The sequence below is a fragment of the Takifugu flavidus genome, chromosome 12, assembly GCF_003711565.1.
Source record: "Takifugu flavidus isolate HTHZ2018 chromosome 12, ASM371156v2, whole genome shotgun sequence".
NCBI classification, from domain to species: domain Eukaryota; kingdom Metazoa; phylum Chordata; class Actinopteri; order Tetraodontiformes; family Tetraodontidae; genus Takifugu; species Takifugu flavidus.
In genome coordinates this window covers 14,441,010-14,454,924 of record NC_079531.1, presented here as the reverse complement: position 1 = coordinate 14,454,924, position 13,915 = coordinate 14,441,010, and the positions used below count along the sequence as shown (strand labels likewise).

The window sequence follows — 13,915 nt, the reverse complement described above, 5'->3', positions numbered from 1 at the left end:
GTAATCTAAACACGCGTTAAATGCTCAGAACTGTCTACTCAGCAGTTTGAAGCCAACGCTCACATGTTCTGTGATCACTTGAGGGTGGAATTCTACACACATGCATATATTTTTAGCTTTCATAAGCAATGACAGAGAGGTGGAGAGATGCTAAACCGGGGCGCCCAAATCCAAGGCCGGGTTTTGTGTCCGACTGGCTTTCACCTGAGATCCCAGGTTCATTGGGGGACTGGTACAACAGAAAACCCGGCTCTGCTCCGGCCCAGGACCTCACCTATTCTACCTTCACGTGCACGGTTCATAACTGGACTTCTAGGTAGGAAAAGACCGCACGTCTTTTAACAAACAATAAATATACCGTCGTGAAGGTTTTTGCAGGTGGATTTACAGCGAAAGCGTCAGAGATGAACGCACGCACGGGCTCCTGATGTTCGGCCACAGACATCAGGTCTGGAATGCAGAGATTAAAACGTGTGATGTAAAGCGGCCTTAAGCTGCACTGGACTGGTTTGTGTTCCGCGTGCGGGTTTTTGGTGAATCGAGCGTGGGAGAAGGTGGGCCGGGGAGAAAAATGCCTCGTCTGACTCAGGCTGCAGTATCACTCTGTTCACACTCAGATGGAGCTGCTGAGTTCAGACATAAGTCTTTATGAAGTGAAGGATTCTTGGGACTCGGAGGTCATAGGGTGAGAGCCATCTCTCAGCAGCTCCTTTATTAACTGCACATGCACGCATCATATACGTGAAGATAAGGCTCACACATGCCAGAGTCACGGGACCATGCACGGCCTGACACGTCGTGCGCTCCATGAGCCGGCCTTTCCGCGCCTTAGAAAACCACTACTGTCCCTTCCCTTCGGAGGCGGAAAGGTCGGCGAAGCTGGGAACGCGGGAAGTGTGGCAGAGAGGAGGGAATGGTTGATACATGGCGGTGGAAAATGTGCACGGGGAATTCAGAAAACAGCGCATGCATTGGATTTCAGAAGCTTGGACACATCTTGACAGGCAGCAGGTCTAAAAGACCAAACCATGTAGTAAAAACACAAAGGAATGAAGCAGAAAGACTTCCAACCCTGCTGGGACCTCGGAGCGCCTGTGAACACCGGCAGGATTCAAAGGAAATGGTGGAAAAATCTAGCGTTCTGCTCATTTCGGCAGGAATCTGCCCTTGATAGACAAATCAAAGATTATAAATCCATGCGCCATCCTAAATATGAGGCTGGAATAGAAGCGTCTCGTCTATTTCTATTCATATCGCGTCTCTTTTCTGTGGATCTGATGGAGGCCGGTGTAGCTCACAGGCCCCGTTTAATGACTGCACGCCCGGGTTCCCGTGTGACGTGCACGTGCGGCCTGCGCTGGTGAGCGGAGCAGCAGCTCCACTGTGGAAGACATGAATCAACGGGCAGATCTGGGTGCGATAGGAGTGCTGCAGCCCAGCTGAGGAGATGGGAGGAGGCAGCCAGAAGCCCCTTCAGAGCTGAAGGAAAGTGTGATCACCCTTCTGCTTTTCATGGCTTCCAAGCTCGCCAGAGCGCTCCCGTGAATGAGTGTGTGTGTGTGTGTGTGTGTGTGCGTGCAAGCGGGTCTTACCACTGGGGTTGAATTGCATGCAGGATATGGGTTTGTCATGAGCTGGGAAGTGAGCCACCACTCCCTCTCCGTCCGAGTCCTCACTCACCAAGACCTGGAGTACATATACAGACGCACGTACAAATGCACACATGCCCCCCACACACACACCCACACACACACACACACACACACACACACGCACAGAAAAATCAAAAATCATTTTCTAACAATGAGAACATTGAAGCCACAATGGGACTTTCCCTCCCTGAAGGATTTCTCTGCACATTTTGGTTTTGGTCTGATATCATCGCCACTGTGGGACGTGTTGTTGGACATCACCTAACAGGGGAACCGCAGCACGCTAGCGTTCCTTCTGAATGTGCCATCTGCCCTCTTGTGGCTAAACATAAACCTGCTTAGCTTGAAAACAAAAGCAGTGATAAACCCCTCAAACCCCAACCTGATTAGAGCCAGCGTTTAAGCCAGAGGATGCACGAAAAGTATCCAATGATAGCGCATTTCCTCTGCTGCGACAGCAGTTTTTCCCGTAAAACAGCCAGAATGTAGCATTTAAATATATCTTTAGTATTCCCGTTTTATATCTGGACAGAAGGAAATCGCATTAAAAGTCACTTTACACAACTGGAGTTGGTTCCTGGACGCCTGCGTGAGGATGGTCGTCAAGAGAAATCTAATAAAGGCTCAGCTGAGATGTGAAGCTGGCAGAAAAGCCCTTTAGTCACAAAGACACGTTGGAAATGAGTCCAGACGTGGGACCACTTTATGTGAGAGTGAGAGGGAATATATTCAGTGGGTTAAATATGGCACCGGTCTTGCATTTTAAATCGGAATTTGTCCAAACAAGAAACAGCCTCTAAAGGAGGGTTTCGCCACAAAAAAAATAACATGAAAAAACAGAGGAAAAAAATAGGGGGGGGGAGAAGCGAAAGAAACAAAGAGGCTGGTGACATGAAGCAGATCACTTTTATTACAGTGCAGGCGGACAATGTTGTTCTGTGAGGGAATCCTGCTGGAGCCCTTTGAAACAGGAGCGCACTCCAGAGGACCCGGCGGCTCGCTGCACACCGGAGAACGTGTGTGTTCGAAAGCCGCTGTTCCAAATAAGGAATTTCAAAGCCTGGAAGACATGGGAATATCCTGGACCCCACTATCATATCCTTGCATGTTCCCAGTTCTCTCTCTCTCTCACACACACACACACACACTCTCCCAGCAGCAGCCTGCCTGGTCCAGCCAGTGTTTATTGCCAGTGTATGGTTACAATGTGCCGACTGGTGACAGAGTGCAGGCCTGCTTCTGAAGGCTTAGGGCCAGCTTATGGGACAACAAGCTAGCTACAGGGCAGCTCCACTCAGGAGAGCAGAGAGCAGCGTGTGTGTGTGTGTGTGTGTGTGTGTGAGGCGACTACATCATCGACAAACTGTACTGTGCATTCTAACATGGCTCATTAAAAAAAGTGACAGCTACTGCCGTGTGATTAATCACGCTCTGGAGTGGCTGAGGAGAATTAAGGGGATAAAAGCGTGGTGCGTTTCTGTAGACGTTGGGGGGAATTACGGCTGAAGGCGACTGGCTTGGTTCAAACCGTGAGCACGTCGAGGCTACAATATGATACGTCTGGAGGTATACGTACAGTATCTGGGTGGGCCAGTGTTGTATAATGAGTATATGTTCCAGCAAAAATACAGCCATATATGTTTATTTAGAATTAAATGAGACGGACTGATAAATCAGAACTTGAGATTTAGGTGTTTTAGGTAACCTTTTGCTAGATTTTTCTATCTTGGTACCAACTACGCAACTAATGTAATAAATAACGTATGCAGTCTTGTGTAAAAATGGATAGACTGCACGCTATTTTCCACGGAGCTGCCTGTAAGGTTGCAGACCCACAGCGTCTCAGACCCGAGCTGCCACCCCAGGACCGGGACTCAAAGCGTGCCTGTTAAAATATGCAGAGGAATCTCAGGTCACACTTTCAGAGTCGGGGTGAATGGACCCGAGTGTGCCCCAACCACAGGGGTGAAAAGGAAGAAAAAAAAAAGAAAGAAGGGGGGTTGAGATGTTCCTGCTTCCCACCAAACCACAGAGGCCAGAGCTGTGTTTACCTGGGTCATGTTTGACAAAACCAGAGAGTGGAGAGGCCGAGTGCAGCCCGTTTAATCCGCTCCACAGGAGGCGTGCGCGTTACACGTGTGGGAAGGTTCAGCCTGGGCTCAGTCTAAGTATTTAGGATTCCAGAGGACGTATAGCTGCAGTGGTGTTGCGTTTACTGCCACGCCCTCTGCTGCGGGCGGATACCTTGTTAGCCCCAGGAACCATTAAACACACGTGAATGCATCAACCAAAAGGGCGAAGCAATGTCGCGTTACTCTGGCAGCAGTTTGCAGCTTCATTCGGCTTCTTTCAGACTCTGACTGACCTGTCCTTCGCCAACACTGTGGGTGTCGATGATGGTGACCACGCCGGGGCAGTGGGGGCTGCGGCGGGTGGCGGTGTGAGGTGCCGACTCCTCGTCCACGGCGCCCGCTGGGATGGTGCCTGCCAGCTGGGTGACCACTTTCCCCACCATGGTCAGGCCTGTTTTCAACGTCTGGGAGGAAAAAGGACGGAGGACTGGATTTGTATACATTTATTAAAGGTTTCCATGCTGTAAAATATTTATTTTTAAAATTTCCGATCCAAACCAGAAGCCGGTTAATGCGATTCACTGGATGAGGATGAAATCAGGTTTTAAGAAGTGCAATTCATTTTAACTAATTTTGTTAAAAATTTTCAGATGTTTGTGAAGATGAGCAAGAGCTGCCAAGTATGTGTATGTCAGTGCATGTGTGTGTGTATGTCAGTGCATGGGTGCGTGTGTGTGTGGGGGGGTGAGAGGCTCCTCTGTGTCCGATTAAGGCCCAGCCTGGGTGTCTGCCTCAAACACACCTCTGTGGCTCGATTGAGGGAAATGGATAGTGCTGCTTAAGTGGAGTCTATCTCACCTACTACACTGTCTTTGCCTAATGGAGTGCAATGTGTGTGACTGTGTGTCTGTGCATGTGTGTGTGTGTGTGTGTGTGTGTGAGAGAGAGTGTAAGCTCCAAAGGGGCCCCAGAGAGCCTAATCAGGCATTCAGACTAGGCGGCCCTGTCAATACAGCATGGCGCCTTGCGTTTGTTGGGTCTAAGGATTGCCAACTGTCTCTCTCTGCCACTTGGGCCGGCACGCTAACAGTCCCTGCTGCCGCTGTGCATGTGTGTGTGCATGTGCACCTGCATTTAAAATGCCAGAAGCGCCATCAATTATTAAGTGAGGCGTTTGGCTCCTAATTGAGCAACACTAATGTGTTTTCTAATCACTGCAGTTGTGGAGTTCTTAGTGGTAGTCCAAACAGGAGCTATCGATCTGCTGATGGGGGGGGTGTGGGGGGGCTGGATGAGGATCATGTCTGATGGCTGCCAAGAACACTTGAACATGCCCGCATCTGCGGCCTGATGTCACCTTCTAAACAAATTAGGACATGATTTATGTGAAAGGTTTTTCCTCTGTGATCTGATGGAGGCTGAGCCGGTCCGGGTCTTGCAATTTCTCTCTTTTACCTTTCTTAAAAAAACAAAAGCCATTACACTTTATTCCCCCCCCCCCTCACCCCCACCCACCCGCCCCCTTTGTTTTTCATGTCTCTGGACATCAGCACTAAGAGCCAGCGTGTCGCGCCACAAGCCAGGAGGAGATACCTTGTCATCTATATTGAGATATATGGTCCTAAATGAGGAGAGGGCAGCCAAGGAGACTGCCTGTCTGCATATCAATACCTTGTGTGATTGCTCTGTTCCTTTCCAGGCCACTAAACTGTTAGTGACGCAGTGATCTTTTTGATGTACGCCATCATTAGCCTCCTAACAACACTTCTCTCACGCTGCCTGCTGTTTGCACTTATTAAGCAGAAGGAGGAGTGATGCAATCCCTCTTTGCAAATCAATCAGCTCTTCTGACTCAATGGAGAAACAGACCAGAACCATATGAGCGGCTAGCCGGTTAGCACGTGCGGCAAGCGCTGGGAATGGATTTCTCCTCAAAGAGGGCTGTTGGTTATTAGCGAGCCATCTTCAGAGTCACTCCCCGTGAAGATGACTCCGGTGCGGCCGTCTGAGTGAAAAAGATTACAGATGAGGAATAAAAGAACCAGAGAGGGAGCAGGCTGATGAAGTGTCTCATAAGCTCAGTTGCAGTCAGCCGGGCAGGCCAGGTGGCTCCAATGTCGGCACATTTCCAGAGGGCAGGACTAGAGGGATGGTGTCATGTGTTGCCAAAAAAGACCCAGGAAGTCCTTCAGATGCTTTAGAGATCCCATGAACGTGGCAGATTACTTTCGGAGTGTTGTAGATCCGTTTGGAGAAGAGGATTTGTTACCTTATTGTTGCTCATGGATCTCAATGACGTGGGACTGAGCACAGAAGAGGACGAATATACCAAAACACAAGAAAAGCCTTCATTCCTGCAGCAGAGGAGCAACTGGAGCGCGTTGATGAACCGGATAAGAAGAGTCGTTTCAGTCGAATTAGCCTCATCACCTGAAGACACCCGACAGTATCCTGAACCACTTAGGAAGGGCTCTCCGGGGCAACGCCGAGCTGCCCGGCCACTTAAGAAAATCCAGTTATTGTTCACTGAGCAGAGCCATTAACCTCCAAATCAGATAAATAATCAGGTTGTGTTCGCGGAGCCGTTTAGTTGGATCGTTTGAAAATACGCCGCTCTTTCGTACCCACTAATGAAGCCCGGCTCGCTCACGCGACCACGCGACCTGCCGAGGCGCCGTTTCTGTCAAGATGCAGATGTATTTTGTGCTTCTCTGAAGTGTTTGTGCTCGAGGTGGCCGTGGAACAGAGCTGGCGAAGGTGCACGTGCGTTCCCACTTACTTTAGCGGCGTTGATCACCGTGGCCGTGTAGGACTGGGCGTTATCGCCGCACGCGCCTCCCCGGGACTGGTGACATCGGATCAGCTGCACACACGGATGAAAGGGGAAGTTAGAAGAGGATCCTCAAAAAAAGTGAGGAAACTGCTGCATGATTCAGACATCCAAAAGCCTCCCTGCTCGTTCTTATAGCAGGAAATTGGTTTGGAAACATCATTCGACCCAACAGCCAATCTACACTGATTCAATTTCCAAACACAATATCGCTGGAACGGCTCCGTCCCTCATTACTCTGGGGCTTTAAAAATACTAGATTTGGTCATTTCTGGAAATCCTTAGACTGTCACATCAACGGCGGCCCCATCTGTCAATTACTTGAGTGCGGCAGCACCAAAACACCGCTGTGCATTAAACGTATTGCAGAGCGCTCGGCGGAATATTCTGGGTTTCCTAAATACTTAACAATCCCATTAAACAGAATAAAAAGCAAACCTCCTGCGCATCTGTTGATTTTCAAAAATGTTATCATCTCCTGAGGACGCTTCTTGGAATGAGTTGTTTATCCAGACGGATTAAAGAGGGGGGAAATAGATAAAAAGCTGCTTTTTTTTTGGGTTGTAAATATGTCGCTTTTCCGATAAGGCACTTCTGAAATGGACGATCGTGTGTGTGTGTGTGTGTGTGCGAGTGTCCAGACTACCTTGTTCTCAGCATAGGCCAGCCACCGGCTTCCCAGAGCGATTGGATTGAGGCTGGGTCCAGGACAGGGGTAGCAGCCTTGAAACAACAGAAGAAAGCAATCACACTTAGAGACGGGTCACCCATGCCTTTCTGTTTGCTGGACAGTCACGGGCCCACTCAGCTGAGCTCCAAGGCACAAGGAAACCAACAAGGTTTCAAAAATTACAGCGTTAACTTCGAAGTTTGGAAGAAAAAAAAAAAGGGAGCGCAGATGCAGAAGTTTGCCTCCTACGCGGAGAGTGCCTGTAATTATCTTGATCCATTAATGTGTTTGCGGGGAGCCTCCGATTTGTGAAGATTAATGGGCGTCTAATGAGGCTGACGTGTCTGCACGCGTGCGTCTGTGCACGGGATGACCTAATGGAGACTGTGGTGCCCTGTAAATTGGCTCCTCGACACAATTATCTCTGTGTGGACACATGGAAAAACAACCAATGTTGCCAGAAGAAAAGCAAAATAATGGCGAGTGAGAAAGGAAGCTGCGCCTCCATGAAGTGGTAAACAGCCCTGACGTCACCACAACACTGTCAACAGCTGGTTGGGGACCAAGAAAATATGGACAAAAATGGGGATTCGATCCTCACGGGGGCTCCACACGCACCCACGCGTGCTCTGGGTGGTGGGGAGGAGGAACAAGGACGATCGAGCAGCAGAGGAGGTGCTGGGCGAGGGGCCGCCTGAGGTGAACCACAAGGGCTGCTGCTGAGGCCCGACGGCTTCCCGAGCCTCGCCAAAGCCCAAAGAAGCCGAAGGGTGTTTGGCCTCCCGGCTGGAGAGCAGGAAGAGGAAACGGACGCGATAGGTGGAGTCAGAGGGGACAGAGGCAGCCGGATCAGACAAAGAGCGGGTTTAGGCTAATGTTGGTCAACGACAGATCCACTCTCTTTGCAGGTCAGGTTAAATGAACATTTCAGCCCAGCTGGACTGGGTGAGACAAGAGAAACGCCTGTGAGAGGCAGCAGATGAGGACCAGCTCACAGAATCTGCAGGCTAAAAGAACAACAAAGAGGGGAAAAACGAAGCTGAAACAAATCTGGTGTCAGTGCAATCAGGAAGCAAGAACGTGTTTTTCAAGCTGGATGTAAACAGAACTTCAGCGCGCCGCTCCGGTACGGAGATATTGTTCCCTGTGGGGGATTATTCCAGGCGCAGGACAAAGCTGGGCCCTGTCGTCAGCGGGCTTTATGATGTACGAGCCACATTTCATCAACACAAAAGGCAGTGGAGGAGTCAATCAAACATTTCTTTTTCCTCCATTCCCAATGAGCTCATCATTCAACCTTCCGTCGCTTGAACGGTCGGAATATTTTGCGGGTTCGGGAACCTTTCTTGATTCATTTTCTTCATTTTCAATCACCTTCAGAGAGCAGGGCGCCGTTTCCTGGCCATCCTCTGAACACGTGGGTGCGGAGTGGGAGCAGAAACAGGCTCAAGTGCTCCAGAAAATGACGCGTCGGCGTCACAAAAGCGGGAAAACGGGACTCACGTTACAGGACCCTCTACGCGTCCACGGCCTCGGCGGACCAAACAACGTCATGAAGGAGAGGCCCCCGGATTCACAAACGATTAATAACTATTGAGTATGTTTGGTTTCCTGCAGCCCAGACGCTGATAGGGAAGGCGGGCAGACAAAGAGGAGACACATTAAAGCCAGTCAGTAAGGTCAGTTTACTCCAGTCAATGGCTTAAGTAGGCGGCCGGGCCGAGCTATCTGGCCTTTCTGGGCAGGTAGATGCAGCAGGACTCCTCTTCCTCCTCCTCCTCCTCCTCCTCTTTGTCCTGGTCAGAGCTTTTCAAACGTGGAGACGTCCCGGCTGCTCCGTGAGGGCCCTCCCGTTTGTTGTTTGTGATGTCGGCCAACACGATGGCAGCGGCCCAGATCTCCATATATAATCCCATTACATGGGCCATCTGACAGAAAACGTACTTCAGCTGATTCCAAGATTAGATTTCTGCTAATTAAAAGCAAAAATCATGCTGAGAACTGCTGAAATGTCGGCCCGATCCAGTAGAACAGGCCTGCGTCAAGTTTAAAGCATGAACATATTTAATAGCGAGGTAATGTGGCCGTCTTGTTTCTGTGAGAAAGTCGGCGAAATGGGCCAAGAAGTAAACAATTCCATTTTGTTGATGTTCTGGATTACAGACGGACTCTGACCTTTGACCTTCCCAAGTGAAACGCCAGGGGGCTTTGATCCTAACTCACCTACTACGTTACGTAACCTTGTCCTACTGCAGCCTAGATTTACAGTTGCGGGTGAAACAGGGGAGCCTGAATAGGTCTGTGCTCTCTATCGTACGTCTTATGATCCTTTTTCTTACTTGTGACAAAGAACTTCTTGGTGAAGGTGCAACTGTCGAAAGCTGCGATCTTCTCTTGCAGGCTCACAGCCAGAATGCTTGAAAAGAAAGACAAAAAGAAGCGATTAGCATGGAAACATGACAGCGGCTCGCTGTGGCGTGCGGCTGCTTCACGTACTGTTTGTTGCAGTGGAGGTCGTAGATCGGCGTTTTGAACTGAATGGACTTGACCATCTCCCCCGTGCGGAGAGAATACAGGTCGGCGCAGCTGTACGGTGGGTTGGCTCTGCAAGGAGCAAGCATTGGTGAGGCACCATCTTTTTACAGAAGGATCAAACAAAGAAAACAATAAAATAGCCAGTTTATGCTGGAGCCCTCTCAACGCTGGGCTTTTTCTTTTTTTCTTGTTCAGTAGCTCCCTGGAGAACTGCTCTCGTATTTATTTCCACTATGCCCCATTTGTCTGGCCCTTCTGAGGGTTCACGTAATGAAAGGGAGTTCAATGGAGGGCAGGAGGGGAAACGTTTTGTCATGCAGCACATTTAAGAGAAGCCCTTCTCTCAGCGCAGCCGCACAACAGCTCCGCGAGGGAGCCCGTCCAACAGCAGGCGGCGGCGGCGGCTGAGGGGAAAGTTCGACATAAATCTTCATCAAGTGGGACCCCGACCCTCCGGCCCCCGCCACCGATCCCCCTCGTGGCTCCGGTTCTGCCGTGGCTGAGGATGTGCTGGTGAGATCTGTGCTAGCTTAGCGCAGCGAGCCCCGGGACTGAGCGCTCTCAGCCGTCTGTCTTCTGACTGAGGACGTTAATTAGCTTCATCTGTGTCTTTATTTTTAACGTGGGAGACAACAACGTGTAGCCACCAGGCCAGGCCCTGAGACGGACAGTTAAAAAAATGAATACGTTAAGAATCAAACCTCCGTTTTCCTGTGTTCCACCTCCTGAGCATCGGGGGGACAAACGCAGATTTAAACGTCTCGCTAAATCAGCGCAAAACCCAAAAATTCGTTTTCCCGCCGACACTCACCGACGTGATAAACCAACACGGCCGTGTGTAGATTTAATAAAAACAAGAAGCGGCTCTGATGCATTGCTTTTGTCAGTCTGAACACGGACTAAGTGTTCCGATGGGAAAGAAGCCCTAATGGACCCGATGAGAGAGAAAGTATCCTTTCCAGCGTTTAGTCCCCTTCCATTCACCCCTCACCTCTTCCATCCCATTGTGTGACGTGATTTTTGTGTGTTTGTGCTACATTTGCTATCCCTTCCAATTATTGAAGCTTTCTTTCAATGCGACGGCCAACGCCAAACAGCATTAGCCTCCACAGCGTGCTGCCTGTGGGAACTTGTGCTGGCTAACGGACCGCTTCAGCTGGAAGGGTTAAGGACCGTAACAGAGGATTCCGTCAGTCCAAGCGTCCTCAAAAAGAAGCAGGTAGCAGGTACGAGTGAGCCCAAACCTGCCCTCAGATGCATATAAAACAGAGTTGCATGTTATATCTGCTGGTGGACGTTGAAGAGCAACGAAACGCTGGTAATCCCTCCACGTATTTGAGGCCACGGCTAACAGCTAGCCAGGGCTAACAGCTGGCCACGGCTAACAGCTGGCCACGGCTAACAGCTAGCCACAGCGCGGCTACAATTATCTGGTTCCGGAGCCATCCTACAGCTGGCAAAGAACCTGACAGCTCACACAGAGGCTGCGAGTGGCGTCCGCTGCAACGTGGACACGGGCAGGGTCGAGCACCGATCTCTCACACACACACACACACACACACACACACACACACACATCACAGGTAAACAAGCGCGCTGGCAGTGAAGATGCTTTAGCAGAGCTACAGCAAGCACCAACTCTGCTGTTGTATATTCCCAGTGTCTGGATGAAAGCACTGCCCCCGCACTGAGTGTCTACTTCCATCTTATTACAGATCTGCCCCCCCCCCCACCAACCCCGCGCGCCTGATCGAGAGGATAAAGCCTCCAATCATTTTTCCATCCTGAAGGTCCCCAACATCAACATTTGGAAAGGTCCTCCCGCTCCAAGGCCGGCTACCGTGCCCGCTCGAGAACACGGGCATTAAGACGAATACAAAGAATTCAGCCGACGATAATTTACTTTGAGGCGGCTGCGTCATCGATTTCGGCATTATCGGACTCCAATCAATCCAATTCCAAGCTCTATCCCGAAAAATGGGCCTCTGGAATTGATTCAAAGGGACAATGATTACCTGCTATTATAGAATCAAAATGGCAGAGGCTTCAATTGTTTTGCTTTTGCAGTATTTTAACAAATGACCCAGTTCTAATGGAGGCAACGCAGGGTCAGTCGTAATAAGATTTGCTGATGCCGGGGACGTCGGGGCGTAGGTTGAAAGCAAGGCTAAATCACAATTATCATTATGGATCATGGCGGGATGTCAGTCCGTGCACATGTTAAGGTGACGCCGAGCACCATTCCCCAGCTCAGTAACAGGCCTATTATGATGGCCCTATTAGATCAATGTGTCAATTACTATTACTCAAACTGACCCTCGGCTCTGACAGCATGCAAAATGGCCGCGGCCAGTGATGCCTGGCTCCCTTACCTCCTAACCTCCTCCGAGGAGCCGCCTCAGGATGGAACCCATGCGGGAACGGCTCCAAAAATTGGATTTTTTTTCACTTGTTTGCAGCCACGGCTAATTATCTCATTCCTCTAAGAGCGCTGACATGTAGAACGCTAACCATCACCAGCTGCACGTGTCGCCAACATCTGCACGGATCATCAGAAGCTCGGATTTAGCCGTTTGAAACCTTTTTGGCGTCGCTGCAATTAAGGCAGAAAGGACCAGATTTGCCCGAAAAGTCAGAAAAAGGAGGAGATGATTGATAAATATGCTGAGGAAATCCACCAAATCTGGCTGAGGGATTTAGCTTTTGCGTTGTATTGTTACCAAAATACTCTCTTTTTTTTTGTTGAGGGAGCAGACACACGTGGAGCGTTGCACGTGCAGGCTCGTCCTCATCGACACACACCCGCCACTCTGGCCAGTTCGCTTTAAACCACAGAAGTGTGTGTGGATACACTGCTGAAATCAGACCGTCAATTTGAAATATTCTTTATACAAATTGTTCCGCCCCAAAAGAGCGAACAAAGCTGCAGAATTAGCCAAACGCGGAGGTGACCCTTCACTAAAACCAGCCTTTTTTTTTCTACCTCTGCTCTCCGGCTCTGCTGCTCTTCACCAGAGGAACAGAAACGTGTAAAACCCGATGTTTGGGACGACTTTTACAAGCATGTCTGACTCTTACTTGTTTACACTGTGGTCATTACAGACCATTACGGATGCCGTGTTTCTTATTATTGTTCCATTATCATCAATCTAGCCTGTGTTCTTCGCACTTGATGAAACATATTGACATCTGTTATTTTAATTTTCACATCAATGCTGCACTTATTCCATGAGCACTTACCCTCTGGCTGAGAGGAGCTGCGCATATCTTTTTATGAACGCGAACTAAAGGGGAACAAAACCGCAGGACTTCATGTGGCTGTGGAAAGCTTAAATGGAAGCCCGAGGACGGATTAAAAGCAGGCAGATAAATTCATTTACAAGGAAGGGACGTCACCACATTTCCGCCTGGTGCGAAGTTTTACAAGCTCCCCAAATACGGACGCCAATTACACGCTGTGGAAATGCTAAACAAATACGAGCCTGCCGAGGGTCACCGGGAGGCCAGCGCCGCCGACGCTCCCGGTGAAGAACATTCCCACTGGGCTCTGGCCTGACAGCGCCTCCGGAACGCTGACAGTTAGCCGGGATCTAAAAAATGATCCCAACATTCGACAAGTCCCTCAGTTCTGCTTCAGGTGAGTGAAGCCTCTGGGAGACGTTTCCAACTCTTCAATTTAAACACTGGCCACCCTTCGCATTAAATGTTTGATTTTGGACTTTGGGGCGTTTTTGTCCAGGAGTCAATCATATTCCATGAAATCCGGAATGCAGCGTTTTCCAAACTGGCCTCGTTTATTTGTTTTTCACTCCTCCTTGAACCAGACCCCCCCTCCCAAACCTCCCCTGGCCACATCAGAGCCTGGAGGGATCTGCAGCCTCTCTGGCAACCTGCAGCCATTAGCGGCGCCGTAATTAGGGTAAAAAGTTCAGCCGCAGCACCACGAGCCTACAAAGCTGCCAGAAATGCGCCTGATTTACGCCGCCCGAGCACCTTACGGGGCCGCGCTCGTGTAAACTGGAACCTCAGCCTGACTGATAAGCAACAACATCGATAACGCTACAGTAAAAACAAGAGTTCCATTTGGACGGTGAAATAAACAACGGTGGGGGGGGGATGGAGTCCAAAGGGACGGACCCTCAGAGGTTTTGAGGGA

The 13,915-nt window shown here is 49.9% G+C and overlaps 1 protein-coding gene across 1 annotated transcript in view; it reads right to left on the bottom strand.

The window, feature by feature from the left end:
* Positions 1–13,915, bottom strand: part of bcas3 (BCAS3 microtubule associated cell migration factor) — a 175,055-nt gene that overhangs the window by 148,801 nt on the left and 12,339 nt on the right. Inside the window, 6 exon segments of the mRNA XM_057050594.1 lie at positions 1,593–1,686; positions 4,018–4,188; positions 6,504–6,587; positions 7,201–7,277; positions 9,564–9,640; positions 9,721–9,828. Of these exon segments, the coding sequence (XP_056906574.1) occupies positions 1,593–1,686; positions 4,018–4,188; positions 6,504–6,587; positions 7,201–7,277; positions 9,564–9,640; positions 9,721–9,828 (611 nt within the window).